The 15,332-nt window shown below is 44.3% G+C and overlaps 1 protein-coding gene across 16 annotated transcripts in view; it reads right to left on the bottom strand.

Annotated features, from left to right (window-relative positions):
* Positions 1–431: 431 nt before the first annotated feature.
* The window catches only part of LOC8031447 (LIM domain and actin-binding protein 1), a 171,970-nt gene continuing 157,069 nt past the window's right edge, over positions 432–15,332 (bottom strand). For 11 of the 16 annotated variants that reach the window (XM_029987076.4, XM_029987093.4, XM_042289450.1 and 8 more), the window contains 3 exons: positions 13,742–14,559; positions 7,027–7,163; positions 432–4,645 (listed from right to left, as the gene is read on the bottom strand). In XM_029987076.4, coding sequence (XP_029842936.3) covers positions 4,438–4,645; positions 7,027–7,163; positions 13,742–14,559 — 1,163 coding nt within the window. In that variant the 3' untranslated portion in view covers positions 432–4,437. Of the gene's footprint in view, positions 4,646–7,026; positions 7,164–8,390; positions 10,113–13,741; positions 14,560–15,332 lie in introns of those variants that run through there. The other 5 variants (XM_029987118.4, XM_040499250.2, XM_040499252.2 and 2 more) reach the window with 1 other exon arrangement.

The following is a 15,332-nucleotide window of genomic DNA, read 5'->3' as shown; positions in this document are numbered from 1 at the left end:
TTTGTGATTTCAATTCTTGTTTTTCGTGTTTCGCTGAGCAATTGTCAACCGGGGCCACGTCAGGCAAAGTATATATCGGTTTTTCACCCGGTTATCGGAGGCTGTAAACAAAACAAAAACAACAACAAAAAAACAGTGGGTCCACGCTGAGGAAACCAGCTTGCGTCACCATCGTCGCCAGAAGCGCCAAAGCCAAAGCGTCTCGCCGTGCCTCACAACGGGCGAGAGGCTAGCACGTGTGAACACCAAGACGGACGCGTCTTCTGCCGCTTGGCAGCGCCATCTCGTCGAGCTTAAGCATGTTTGCCGCTAGGGGCGGGTCGAAAATCCCCTAAGCTGACGTCATGCAGAATATCAAAGGTATTTTAAGACGATACTGATTCATAACACACAAAAATGAAGGGCGATCAGAGAAAAGCAGGAGGTCCCCATCACTTGCACAATACCTCTTTATTTATACCGCACTACACGAGGTGTTTCCATTGCCTTATTTACAGAATAATGTTATCTCACAAACGCTCCTGCTCAAAATAAGCCAAAAAAAAAAAAAGAAACACGAAGACAAACAAAATTGGATGTATACATACTCGGGAGTATATTCGACGGTTATCTCTAAATGCAGAAGCCTTGATTTGAAGAAAATTAAGAAAGCACCAAATAACGACGCACGTTCAAGTCTAAATGTAGGAAACATGCAATATTGTTCTTATATTTTATTTTAGCGCGAGGAACGAGACGCGCGCAAAATAAATCTTTAGAGCTCAACCGACATGTAATTGAGCCCAAGAGGTAAGGAGCCTGGTGCGACCAACTACTTCGCAATCTTTTGTATGCCCTAAGCTGAATATTACTCGAACACACGAGGTCTTGAAGCACACGTTTGATCTTACGCTTTCAATTCGTCGAAGAAATAAAGCGAGATTGAGCACAAGGACGGGTATACAGCTCTCAAAACGTCAAGGAAGTAAATGCTAAACGTGACATGCAATCGCATGAATTCAAAGCAGCGGCACAATTGCTGCAAGAAAACAAATAACGTTAGGGCGTGTGCATGTAGAATAGCGAAAAAACAGACGGCGTATCACTGTACATTCTATGTCGAAAACAAGATCAAAGGAGTTCGAAGAATATATACGAAGTATTATTTTAATTAAATTTTAACAACCTTTATTTTTTCTTATTTTTTTACGGCCAGCGGGTGCTACCACCTTGTCGACGAAACACTTCATCCGATTCGCGAAACTGCGGCGAATCTTTTATTGACCTGATTGAATTTAATCAAGACCCACTAGTTTTTCTGCGTAACAATTAGTGATGTAACAAGCGTTGCGGCGCGCATGTAAGAAATTTATTTTAAACTCGAAAATATTGTCATGTTTTATCTGCACATTAAATTGTTACGGCAACCACAATACGTTTTTGCACTGCAGTTACCAAATCTATAAATGTGCTAATGAATAACCAATAACCCCCCCCCCCCCCCCCAAAAAAAAAAGGGTTGAAATGTTTGTTTTTTTCTTATGGTATAGTTATTTGTCGAGAACAACTAAAGAAGGTAGTTACTACACGATACGTTCAGTAACAGCTAGCTTACGTCTGCTCAATGCCACAGCTATATAGCTAGTCCCTATCATACCCTTTTGACCTCAAGCTTTTGAACTAAACGCTGTAATTCAGTTGTCTATCAGACACTTAGCTCAAATATTCCAGAGCCCCAATTGAAGCGTTGTTGACGTTCTATATTTACGCGAGATGAGTTTATTTAGCGATTGAGCACACAGGGGTGGAAACGAAACTGCCATTCTAAAGATGAAAACCAAATGAAACCGACATTTTTCAAGCCTCACCACGAAGTAAGCACATGAAAAACGTACAGGAAATGGTAAAAATTCTCGGCCATGGCACCGCATGACATTTTTGAATCTTGTAGCGATAAAGTCACAAAGGAGTGGCTTCGACCAGCCGAAACGCAACTTGAGACGACTCCGATGACTAGGATGACTATGTATAAACATAGTCATCCTTTTCCCAGCAATAGCTGTCATGGAAGGTAAAAGGTTCCATCCCACGTTCGGGAAACTTCGGATCGCGGAGTAGTTTAAGACACCAGAAAATATTCCCCAAGATTCACTTCTAAGAAAAATTTTCAGGAGTGCACACTTCAAATGCTAATTAAGGTTTCTCATTCCACCCTCAGCTATCGATTGAAACATTTCGTGAATTTTGTTCACTGTTGTAAATTATCTGCAAAGCAGGCTTCCCCGTTCCAGCCTCAGTAATCGATTCAACCATTTGGTTGTTTCTAGTCACTTTTATTAAAACAGAGGAACGCAGATTCGCAGAACTCGCTCGGAAGATCTGGTTATTAGATAGATCTGGAAAAAAACGGTAATCCTGGTCACGAGAACCCCACAACGCGTAAAATTATTTATGAAAAAAAAAATTATAAACTACTACATTACAAGCAAACAATCAGAACAACTTGCGTGAACAGCATTCTCATTGATTATCTAAATTACATAGAATGTACAAAACGAAACAAGAAAAAAAGGGGCAAAAGACGGTTCAGAAGCGAAGCACATGCTTCTGGCTGCGGGCCACACCATCGTCATTGAGTCCCAACCTTCCGAAAATGTGCGAGTCAAGCAAAAACAAACAAATAAAAAGGGTAAAAGTTTTTGTTCAGCTGTTCTTCACTCACAAACACTCTAGATAACCGTAACAATGGCGGCTTAATCTAACATAGCAAAAATATTATATATAAAAACAAAATCTCGGGTGTCTACGAAAACGGGTGCCGTTCAGCCATTGACAAGGGAAGAAGCAACACATTTGCGACAAGTGGAAAAGGGCAACGAAAGAATACCATATCCGCAAAAAAAATCGACTTTAAGGGGGTAGTTTAGAAGTTTACATGTGTTTCTTTTCGATTCTTCCTGCACAAAAATACTAAATTGCTTAGCTGGAAAGTACCTTAACAGGTCAGCCCGTGGAGAGTACTAGTGACAGACAATGTCTGCACGGTCTTGGGCGGCTGATATCGAGGACATCAAGCTCGATTTAAAAATAAAAACAGGAGACAAACACTGGAGGCAAGCAAATTACCCACGAATGACACAACTGGCGAACAATAAAACAGCGAGCAAAAATATACAGTCCTCTCCATCCCAATTCCTTCTCAATGAGGGTCTTTCCCATGCACACTCTTCAAGCCACGCCTTTTTTTTTTTTCTTCAAGTGGGCCACTTAACGCTTTTACAGTCGACACCGAATGAGATTTACACAAGCGAGCGATATCAGGACTGCCGGGTGAATTTTACCGACGCAACACGAGGGAGATCGCAAAATAACAGCTGCTGAAATCATTATTTTTTTTTTTAGTTTTACACTTTCACTAAGGTATGGTAGCGCTAATGAAAATACTGACGTTTTTAGTAAAGGAATACTGAATTGTTAACAAAAAATATTAGGATTGTCGGCGAAGCTGAGCGAAGAACGAGGCAACATCTAGAAGGCAATTTTTTTTTTCTTGTGTAACATGCAAAATTTTGCAAACAAAACACTATCTTAAGAACTTCACTTATCTCCCTCAAAAACAAGCAGCTTATAAAGAAAGATATTTTGAAACAAAAAGTGTCCGCAGAAGCGTTCCCGAAATGAAAGATGAAAACGCCTTGGCCACTCTCGCTCACTCGCGACACCGCAACGCCACATGTTGCAATTTCACCGCTTCGGCTGTCGATCGCTCGTGCTAATCGCTCTAAGTGCCGACTGTTTACCATTTTGCATCCCGCTACATTTCCGCCCTCACGCTCCATAAAACGCCGCGCCTCGTTTTCCCGCCACAAATCTCCCCGAGCAGATACCGCGCGACCGACTTCACATCCGCTCCCTTCACACGCAAACAGACCGCCTTTGAACTACGGGCGTCGCGAACCCGCCGAAATTTCGAGGAGGTCGATTAGGTTCGCCAAAGTTTCGAAGAGTTCGACCAGGTTCCCCGAACCCATCGAACCACCAGTTTCGACAAAAAAAAAAATCGAAGTTCGCGACGTCCTTAAAACGCAACTTCTTAAACCCCTCCTTCAAGAAAGCACAGTAAATATATTACAACTGAAGAACCATATAAACTAAAACAAGCACAAAAAAAATCTTGCTGAAGTTCGGATTTCACAGTTCAGAAACTTTGTTGGGGAAGAAAACGACCGGTATAGCCAGTTTCGCATAACAACGGACCGTAGAGGACGCTACCGGAGCCAATCCAGGAGGGACAGAGCGCTGGATTGGTTGGTACCCCTCGTAGCGTTCGCCAAGGTCCAGCGTACGGTGAAACTATGTATCGGTCGTTTCCGCAAGAGCGAACGAACAAAAGTGCCATGTAAAAGAAGAACACCAAATTCTTGGGAAGGCAAATCAACACGACACGGGAGGGTTGTTTTACGCAAGCACTGGTTGGTCGAGGATGCCGAGGTGGTCTCGCTCGCCGTTGGAGTATTCCTCGGTGCCTTCGCGGGAAGCCGGTGATGCGGACCTGGACCATTTCTCGCGACCAAAGCCTTCGTCGTAGTTGCCTTTGGCTATGAAAAATTGCTTGAAGTGAGGCCCGCAGTACAGCTTCCCACCGCTGATGGTGTAATTCTCGAGCCTGCAAAAAAAGAAAAAAAGGCGTCGCGTTCAACGAATAACCATAGTCCCTGACAGCTGAAGAAACGAAGGGTGCGGCTCATTCTTTGACGTCCTTAACAGATAACGCCGCCATATCATAAAAGCTGCGACGCGATAATAAAATTCTCGAGACTCTCCACTCTTTGCCTTTCTTAAGGGAGCACTGGCAGGTCAAAATCTTTTTTTTTTATTATCTGAAACGGTCGAAAACGATGCCTGGACATTGCCCCCAAAATTCGAAACTTGGGGAGTTCAGTATTTGTGAAGTAAAGAAACAATTTCCAGAAAGCCAAATTTGAAGTTCCCGCGTGATCCGCGACAGTGCAATGGCGTCAAAGATTGAGTCGTCCTGCAACTCGAGTTTCTCTCGAGACTCCGAGCCGTCCCGACCTGAAGTGGTGTCGTGTTCGCCCGCGTCCGGCGAACAACCGCGCTCTTCTCCGTGCGTGACGCCTATCGCTGTGAGCAGACGACGTTTGCTTCACTTTCGAGTTTGAAGTTTTTTTTAGGGCCCTTTCAGCGATGTGATATTCTTCGAAACGGTGCGAGATCGAAGAGGATGCGCAGAGGACTTTTGTGAGCGACGTGAGGAGCCACGTCGCGCCGGGATTCTGCGTGAAAGGCTGCCCCGGCGGAGTCACAACCCAAACTACGGTACACAGACACCGAGTCCAGTTGTTTTGACCGTTCGACGATTTGCTTTTTGAAGTCTGGGATGTCGTCGGGCACATAAAAAAGAGAGCTTCGTCCGATTCGCCGACTCAACGATCATCCTCAGTGCTGCATGTGCCGCGCGCCGCGGCGCCGCTATGTTTTCCGAGGGAGGACAAAAAGCCAGGAGGCGACACCACTCCGGACTCCAATTTTCGGTTTTTTTTTTTTTTTTTTTTAAACGAAAAGGGCCGTAGTGCGTTCGTAATCGCGAAAAGACTTGTTTTACGAATGCCGCTATTAAATATAAAAATGTCGCTTACAAAGCTTGTGAATTTCATAATCGACTACGTCACAAATAAAAAGGAGGTGAGAAGGGGGAGAGAAGGGCGCCAAAGATAAAAGGTGCGTGCGGGGTAATTTTTTTCCCGTTGTGGTATTTTATTGCGTGCATGACTACAACTGGTACCGTTTTAGAAAATAAATAAATAAGCGACCTTCGAGGAGTCGGTGCGTTTCAGTGACTATAGATCGGTCCTGGAAAGCCAAGGGGCAATTGTACCAGAATTCAATCGTTCAAGCTTGATAGCAGTTGGCGCCTGCAGTGTGTAATGAACTGTCAAAGGAAGTTCCATAGGCTCATTCAAACTGAAAGATTGTACTGGCAGCATCGGAAAAGTGTCCACAATGTTCAGGGGGAAATTGGCGACTCCTTCGACGGGGATAAAAGGTGACGTTTTTAGTTTCTTTTTTCCCGATCTCCCAAAGGTCATCCCGGTGATTTCCCACGCCGCCTGGTGATAAGTTACGGAATTGCAGCAAAGAAGCACATGTTCCTGTATAGGCTCTCTATGGGAGCCAAAGTTGAGCGTTCATCCTCGGCAGGTGGCCGTAGCGACGGCTTTCCTGCACGGCCCTAGATTCTTTGCTCGTCACATGACTGAATTCGACGAATAGCGGCGCCGCGAGCGACTCCGCCCATGGAAAACAGGAAAGGGGAAGGACGAGGCAAAAGCAAGGGAACATACGTCGGGGCGCGTGCAACGTGGGCGATGCGACCGTATCGGTGGCTTTCCTGCACGTCGCTAGATTCTTTTGCTCCTCACGTGATCCATCTCGGCCAATAGCGGCGCGGCGGCACGTAGAAAACAGACGCGCAACTCTGGCTTTCCTAGGGAGCCTATACAGGAACTCTAGGGCAGCAATTTGGTTTAGAAGGGAGAAGGGTGGAATCATACTTTTGGTTTTAAATTTCTAGGCTAGGTGGAGCATGCTACCGCCCGTAACAAAGGGCACAGCCGTTAGCATCAATTCATCCACCCTTCCGATGTGGGTACAGGCCAGTTTTCTAGCAGCAGGACTTGTTCCCAGCGGATTGCAGCAATTTGATGGTGTAAAAATGACTACTGTGGAAGGTCCCTCTAGCAGCGCGAAAACAATGCACGACATGCTGCGCCTGGCATCGCCTTCATTTGACGTATTCTCAATACCTACTTTGATTTCACAAGTACCAGATAGCCATTCGGAAAGAGTACATTCCGGGTATTCAACAAATTAGATTTGTTATAAATAGCTTGAAAAAAAAAAAAAAAAACGCAAAGAAACACAGGAAGACTTCCTTAAACCTAAGGGTGTTTTTTTGTATCGTTTGGAGTGTTTTGTTTTTCTTCTTGCAATACGAATGACTTTGCTCAAACCTAAATTGCGCACCTCAGATGGCAGCTGCAGTGGCTGCAACGGAAGCAGTTCTTGTGCATCCTGAGGCCGCTGACCTCCATCCTCTCCATCGGGTAGAGCTTCTTGTTACAGATGCTGCAAACGTCCGTGGTTGGCGTCCCTGGAAACTCCTGCAGAGAGAAGAGAGTACAGACGCCAGGTCAGCGAAGGAACACGAGCCACGAGTTGCATCGGTCTTCCGACAAGGCAGAGAGCTTGTACATTTTAAGAGAAAAAGTTAACTCGAATCCTGGAGCGTTTGCATTTTAAACGGTGGAAACCTACGCAGATTGGTAGCTCCTGCGCATGCGTGCGTGGCGAAGAGGATAGAAGGCAGAGTGGCTGAGCCAAGCAAGCTGGAGACGTTTGAAGACGATCGATACTTTTGCCTCCTCCTCGCATCTTATATGGCAAGTGCGGCCATAAACCACGCGACCCCGATCGAACAGTTAGAAGCGCCCAAATCGAGGCACATTTAGGAAAGTTTAACATACGTCTTGTTGGGTTGCATCATTATTCAAGATATTGACGCGCGTAGACATCGTACTTCAAGGTGAATGAAATTGTCTTAGGGAACCATTTTTGCACATCCGATACGGTACGACGGGCCCTCCGGTACGAACTGCGCATGCGCACTCCGCAGAAGACTCGCGCATGCGCAGTTGGTACCGGAGGGCCCAACGTACCGTATCGGATGTGCAAAAATGGTTCCCTAACAACCCTTAAGAGCGTAAGAAGGTTAAACCATATTTTAAGTCACGTTCTAACTTATTAGTTGCCGAGTTTTTCTCAACAGCATCGAAATCCGTATGAAAATAATTTAAAGGTGCGGCGGATGTGCTTTTTTTTTGTTTTTACGTAAAGGACTCAACCACACGAAAATTCAGTGTTTCGGAGAAGGTCATTTTACCACGTTCTGCCACCAATGGCTACTAAAGGCCGGGGTAAGCTTCACCCCAAAACATTGCTAAGAAAAAAAGATAGCCTGTAAATGGCAGGAATCTTGAAGGTCTAAGTACCATACCTTGACTACAATATAAATAGGTCTCTCCAATCTTCAATGTGCTGCCAAAAAAGTTTGGAATTTGCTTTGAATTAATTTAGAGCACATTGTTTGCTCCAGTGAAAGTCTGGTGACTAAGATTACATGGGGTTCTTTAAAAGGACGCTGCACCCACCCTACCCTTTCCACCCAATAAAACGAACTTCTTGCACTTGCCTGAATAGGAAACTCGTGTCACACAACGAACTCGATAGTGTGGGCCCACGGGGTCCATGCACAGTGTGCCCGGACTGCTTTAATTGGAGCTAGCGAGGCGTTTGCAGGAAACGACGAATTAACACAGTAACAGTTGCACTGTAGGAAGCGTACAAACTTTATTGTTTTCCAAGAAACAGTCTACAGCTGGCATATAAAGCTTGTGCCAAAACAGGGGCCGCTACTGCGAGCGACTGAGTATAATAATTCCACATAAAAAAGGATTCACTTTAGCAAGCAAACGTTCCTCAACGTTTCCTTACTTTACACAGCGAGACACTGTTAGAGCAAAGAGACTATCTCCGTTTCTTTTCTTAGAATCAAAAGACTCGTCAGAAACCACCAGCGTGGAGGAGAGATGAAGCACAGACCTAAGCGGTAAAACATGGTGGCTATCAATATCAGTCCTAAATTAAAATTCGTAAAAAGCTTCGAGGTCCAGTTCACGGTAACAGTGTCGCGCGGTGCGTCTCCGAGCACTTTGCTACAAGTAAAACTACAATTGAAAAACAACTAAAGCGTAAAATCTCGAGCATATATATGGCACACGGTTTATATATATATAAAGAAAACTTCAATATAATACGCGTCAAATGACTCTGAAAGGAAGTAAGTACGCACTCCATACAATACTTAAAAAGCTCCGAACAATGCATTACACATCGATCCAGATTTGTACAGGCCCTGTGTGTTTCTGAGGAGCTGGGAACATATTTAAGAACACGAATTACAGTAAGCGACTTTTTTGTGTGTAAAAGTAAACGAAATTGAATTAACAGAACAAGTCAGCTGATCTTGAAAAGAGCACCCTAAAAACATCAGTATCAGCTTCTTGCTGAACAAATCGAAACAAAAAAAAAAAGATTCACGCTTTTAAGAAAAAAAAAAACACAAACAAAAATTCACACATACTTTTACAAATAGCAGTATCGCTTGACATACTTATGCACCGACAAAAAAACGAAGAATCCAACAGGATCCAAAGTTGTCTCAAACTTTTCACAGAACGGCACATTACACAAACATTCAGGGCTATGCTCGACATACATAACCAAGAAAATGGCATTTCACAAGCTCCGTGACCTCTGAGACCACGAATAAACTTTTTTCTGGTATCAGTATTGCGAGCGTTGAGACCGCCATAAAGTCTTACAGAAGCAAAACAAAAAATGACATATCAACGAGAGCTCAAATTCTCAATGAAATGCGAAAAGTACCTTCATATTCAACACTAGGGGTGGCCATTAATTGAATTGGTACCCCCTTATATTTTGTATTGAATTCCATAAAAAGACACCATTGATAGTGTTAGCAAACGCTTAAATCAAGTGCCAAGGACTCTCTGCTTCAGGTTTGAAAAAGGATACGTGTTCAACATCCAACTTAAGTCTCACCAAGAACAGTCGTATTACTAGTCACTCGCAAGACAAGCAACCAAATCATTCTGCGGCGCTGCGCTTGCATAATAGCAAAATAGGCAACACCCTGCATGTATTTCAAACTGAATTGGCTACCAAACGACCTTTCGTGACCTGCTCTAATCCCCCTAATTCCACAAACGACTCCGACTAGGTCGAACAGAAGACACCTGGTTGCATCATTTTGCATCCTTATTTACAGAACATTGCGCACCGCTTCGAACAATGCGAGATTCACGTAGAAAATCCAAGGCTCAAATTTAATGGATTAAAAAAAAAAAAGGAAAGTCCACGGCGACTTGGAAAGTTCTTGCTTGAAGACACCTGCGTTGTTGGGTGTAGGCAATCTTGGTGAGCCAGTGAGAACTTGACTCGAAACTGTGTGGCCACCTCTAGGTCAGTCACTGGAAGTCAGAAATGATAAGATTGAATCGCACTGATAAATGCTACCTCACGTCATATAGAACCAAGTTCACTTTTAGCCTTACGGTAATGGACCTTGATAATGTAATTAGAGGTCAAACAATCGGAGAACTGGCTAGCTCTGAAGTGCTGATCGAGTGCATACCAGCGAAATGATGAGAAAGAAGAATTTCTTTGGGGTGTTCCACTGAACTGAAATTGCAATAAGTCGATAAAAAAAATAGGGCGAGTTGTCATGAATACTGTTGCTATTGGCGGTGTCAGTGATACCTCTATCGCAGATTTGTTGTGTCATGTGAGCAGGGACGTTTTCTGAGCAAGCAAACAGCAATGTTATGCAGCAAGCACATCGCAAACCAAAACAAAAACTAAACACCGAAACGTGACAAGATTAAGCATTGTTAGTGCATTTCACTGTAAAGCACAAAATTTCAGAATCAACAACTTGACTGTTACAGTAAGCGCATGTTTTATAGCATTTCATACGTATATGTAGACAAGGAAAGCACGCTAGTAAATTAAATCCATACAATTGCTAACGATGCAGCTTTGTTGCAATATGCACGCATTGAATCGTAATACATACGCATTTGATTATTTTTGTCATATGGTTTCTCATTACGATACAGACTGCCCACATACTTGTACGCATGATTGATGTAAAGCATTTTTGCTAGTACCAATTATTCTACCATCTAGCGGATGTGATAAAGTGCCTTTTGAGCAAGGGTATGCTGAGATGAGCAACTAAAGAAAAACTGAACTGGATTGAATTTTTATATGAAAACTAAGTGTGCGCCTATTTGTTTTGACTTCAGACATTGTCCATAATACTCGAGGTAGATATGTTTAACTTGCCGTCACATTTTCCAGATAGCAACATTTACAAATCGATTTGTTCAGATCGCGGGTCATTTATTCATAGTAGCACGCAACTTTAACAAATCGGCGTAATCAACGAGCCATGTGAAGCTAAGCTCCAAACCCTTGCTTCAAAACTAAATGCCATACGATGTGGTGAATATTCTTCGCGAAAAAGGGGGAAAGGGGGAGAGAAGAAATTCTGCTTTAAAATACCATTCCTTAGCAAAAAGCGACAAGAAAGAAATGAAAATTTAGCACAGTACCACCGAAAGAGTACTCTTGAAGAACATTTCGACTGTACTGTGTTATGTAATCAGTTTCTGAGTATATATTTATATACTTCTTGCGTACCTTAACATTAGCAGGGTGCAGTGACAACGTTCGGAACTATGTTGTACATACGCAAAGAATGCTTTATAAACAAGCGAACTAGAAATATTTTAGTATTACTTTACAAAGTATACATTACTGTTTGATAAAAAAAAACGAAATAATTTTTTTTTTCCATGAGACGGTTTATTTTTAGGCGAGAAGAAAGTATGGCACAACACCGTGCTGTGCTGTCGGTGTTTGTTTTCGATTTATTGCATTTCCAAATCAGCTCCCCGCATATTCTCTCCCTGTCATTGTTTCTTGGCTGTGCGTTTATAATATAGGGTTGTATGACGTCTCAACCCCGAACACAGCCCGTGTTTACGCACACATCAATAGTTCTCAAGAAGCCAAATCTCAACTATGGTGATAGCGTTAGCAACTGCAGTATTCCGTGGTAATAGCATCAAGATGCTACCATCCCCTTAAATGACATCAACTTAGTGTGAAAGATAAGAAATAGTTTCTCAATCCAAGCGAGTTATTTTTAGTCATCACACGTCTTGAAGCCTCGGGCTGTTTTAGTGGCTCCACCTTGGATACAGAAAAACACCAAAAATATACCAGCCGTATATAGCTATTAGGCAGCAAGAGTAAAGAAAACTACATTTACAGAACGTTAAGCAAAATTTCTTAAGACTGCCTGGTCGTATCAGGTACATCAGCCAAAAGATCCCGAGGCATCAAAACGTCGCATTATGGCAGTACTACGAGACAAAGTTATGTGACATGGGGGGGAACCAAGAAACAATACTCACCGTATACAGTCTTAAAACTGCGAGTCTTCCAAACCATGCAAAAAGCAAGGTGGCCGGGCACAGTATGGCAGATCAAAAAGCAGCGATTATGTTTTCCGGTGAGTGACGAGTAAATATCGGGACGAATTTCCGAAAACAGTTTTGTGGTAGTCTTTTATGCACAACAAACAGCCAGAGCAAAGCATGCCGTCCTCCCCAGGAGAACACAGCCATCCATTCCCATGATCAATCACTCCAGAACTATAGTTAATTGTCATGAGCACGCTTTAAAAAGCCAAAGCCAAGCAAATTTAAATGCGGTACAACAGCGGTCCTTCACCAATTGTATCTGCAAGCAAAGGTCTCCTTCGGCGTCCCTAATCACGTAACCACATTAACTCGCCTACAATAAACACACGCGTTGTGAGTTGAAGCATACCGCAAAACACACGCGCCATTTTAATGGGAAGGCGATCAGGAAGAGCGATACTGACAGAATTTCCACTGTGTTGAGCTTAGAACACAGCACACTACTTTTAAATTGCAAGTCACTTTTGAACTAAAACTATACGCACACGATGTGACATTAAGCTCCTAGAATTCAAATTTTAATACGCTATCAGCCTAAATGTTATTCTATAATGCTACAGAATTCTGGTTTTGCCCGTTATTGCTAAGAAAAAAACAAAACAAAAAAACTCGCATCTTTCAACTAGTAATCTTCTAAAAGTAAATCTTAAATGATTCCAAACTGGTCACTTCGTGTGTTGTACATAAAATACTCGCAAGTCCTTCACGTCAATCTCAGCTCATGTGCTTTTAGAACCTGCTTAGTATTCCAGTATCGAGTCAGACGTGCATGTTCTCATTAGCAAACGATGTTAGTCTCCATGATCTTTGGTGAAGCTAAAATCTAGAACTCCTTAACTAACTTACATCAACAAAAATCAGCGCAAACAAGCTGGTGTAAATTGAACATAATTACGACAAACCCCGAGACTAGGGTAAAAAACGGACAGACTAAGTCAAGTCGAAGTTGTCACCACGATAAAACATTTCCCTCATGTTTAAGAGTTGCTATTTTTCATCTTCATTAAATGCATGACGAAAGTAATATCCAAGAAAGGCCTGTAATGTTAGTAAAAGGATACTGAGAGGCTCAAGAGCTCAATGACACCGGAACCTAAAAGTATTGCCTTGCCATACCACAAAATAAAATTTCAAGAGATAACGCGTTAAAGGAATGAAATTCATCTCGATCGCTCTAGCAAAAGACTGATAAATCATTTAGATCTCTCATAGCCCATTAACCAAATTCGTTAAGTACATAAGCAAAACCAATAAAGGGATGCTATCGGTTCCGATATGAACTTATCGGTTAACAAGGAAGGAAGATCACTGCTTAAATGAACAAAAACTAAGAGCGCAAGTGAGCCAGTGTATATTGAACATAATTGCGAAGATTTACAAAACTGAGGCAAGAGAAGGTCAGCACAAAACTACGGAGTTTAAAGACTCAAATCTCAAAACCGAAAGACAAAGTCGTAAACTTTGAGCCTTTGAGACCAACTGCCGACAACATCCGTCATGCTGACAACTAGTCGTCACTGCCCAACACCTCCGTGTCATCATCTCACCACAAATCTGTTGACCTTGGGCTTGGGCCTGGCCACCTCCCGCCGCACGGACTCGTCCTTGATGGCCTCGAACTTTGCCCTCAGGTTCTTGGCGGTGTCGGCCTGCGGCAGGCACTCTTCCTCGTTCTCGCCTCCGGCCCCGACTGCGTTCTTCTTGTTCTCCTGGGCGATCCTCTCGGCGTCCCAGTTCTCGAACCTCGCCCGCATGCTCTTGGCCCGGTCGGCCTCCACGACGATGTCCTCGTCGACGCGGTACGAGCACTGCACGATGTCCGGGTCCCGCTGAACCACCGGCGAGTCCTCGTGTTCCTGGTTTCGCGACGTCGTCGTGGTGTATTCTCGCGGCGGTGTGATGCGCTTCAGGGGTTTGGGACCCTGCGGCACCTCTTCGCGGTTAGCGCTTTCCTCGAGCTCGCGGAACCGCTCGCGCATCCTCCTCGCGGTGTCTGTCACGATGACCTCCTCTGGCGCGTCGGCGGCGCGGACCACGTTGGGGTCCCGCTGGACCTGGAACTCGGGCGACGGTTCTTTGACCTCGCGGGGCGGCGTCATCTCGAACCGCTTGCGCTCCTTGGACTCGACCTTGTAGTTCTCGAAGAACTTGAAGCGTTCTGAGAGCTCGTTGGTCTCGACCTCCACGTCGCGGACGGGATCGCTGGACCGGACCACCTCGCCGGGCGACACCGGGGCGTTCTTGGTGGGGCTGGGCTGGGACCAGCGGTTGCTGGGTGAGCGCGCCAACGACGTCGGGGCACTGGACTGCTTGGCCACCTCGGCGTCAAGTTGCTTGAAAATGTTCTTGGCCTCGTGGATGACCGCTGGAAGACGGCAGGGGAAAGGGTGAGGCTCTTTGCAACTTAGCACGAACTTGAGACTATGTGGACTTGTGCGAAGAACAGATTTTCTTTGTTTCTGTCAGTTCAAGCTGACCTTTCACCAATGCGTTCAAACTAGCTCAACTGAAGCCTGTATTGTTGTCACGTGATGTAAAATAATTGAAAGTATCTAAGCGTTGTAACATAGCCTAAAGGTTTGCGCAGACGTATCCTCAGCGAGGCGCCAGCCCATAGGTTTGACCCTCGCAACACAAAATAAAGCTATATTATTATCACATTATAAGCTTAGTCATTTTGATTTACGATGGCCACAATGGTTCGTATCTAGATACCCCCTTCATTGGTATCTTGGCCGCGAAGACAGTCTTGAGTTAAACCGCTGGAAGATGACCTAGTAAGAATGAGCTCTTTGTAATCAAAGTGCGTACTTGAAACGATCTGCTTGATCGAAGAATAGAGTATATGTGAGGGGTGGCCAAACCGCGGCTCGCGAGCCGCTTGCGGCTCTTTGCTGGTCACGGTGCGGCTCGCGGATCCCTCATAAGGAGACGCCCCCCCCCCCCCCCCCCCCCCTTCCTCACCCCTTTCCGCGTTTCCCCAGGAAAATGGAAAGGATTTCAGAATAAAGAACAGCGTGCGGTTTGGCAGCCTTGTGCCCCCATACGTACAGTCGAACCGCTTTTCACTCATATGTTTCCACAGATCCTGTTTCTTTCATAGTTCGCGAGAGTTTGCCAGACCCGAAAGCCATCAAG

This window comes from Ixodes scapularis, unplaced genomic scaffold (assembly GCF_016920785.2).
Source record: "Ixodes scapularis isolate PalLabHiFi unplaced genomic scaffold, ASM1692078v2 PGA_scaffold12__126_contigs__length_90152505, whole genome shotgun sequence".
NCBI lineage: Eukaryota > Metazoa > Arthropoda > Arachnida > Ixodida > Ixodidae > Ixodes > Ixodes scapularis.
Note: the sequence above shows the minus strand (reverse complement) of the source record. Positions and strands in the feature narration are given on the sequence as shown.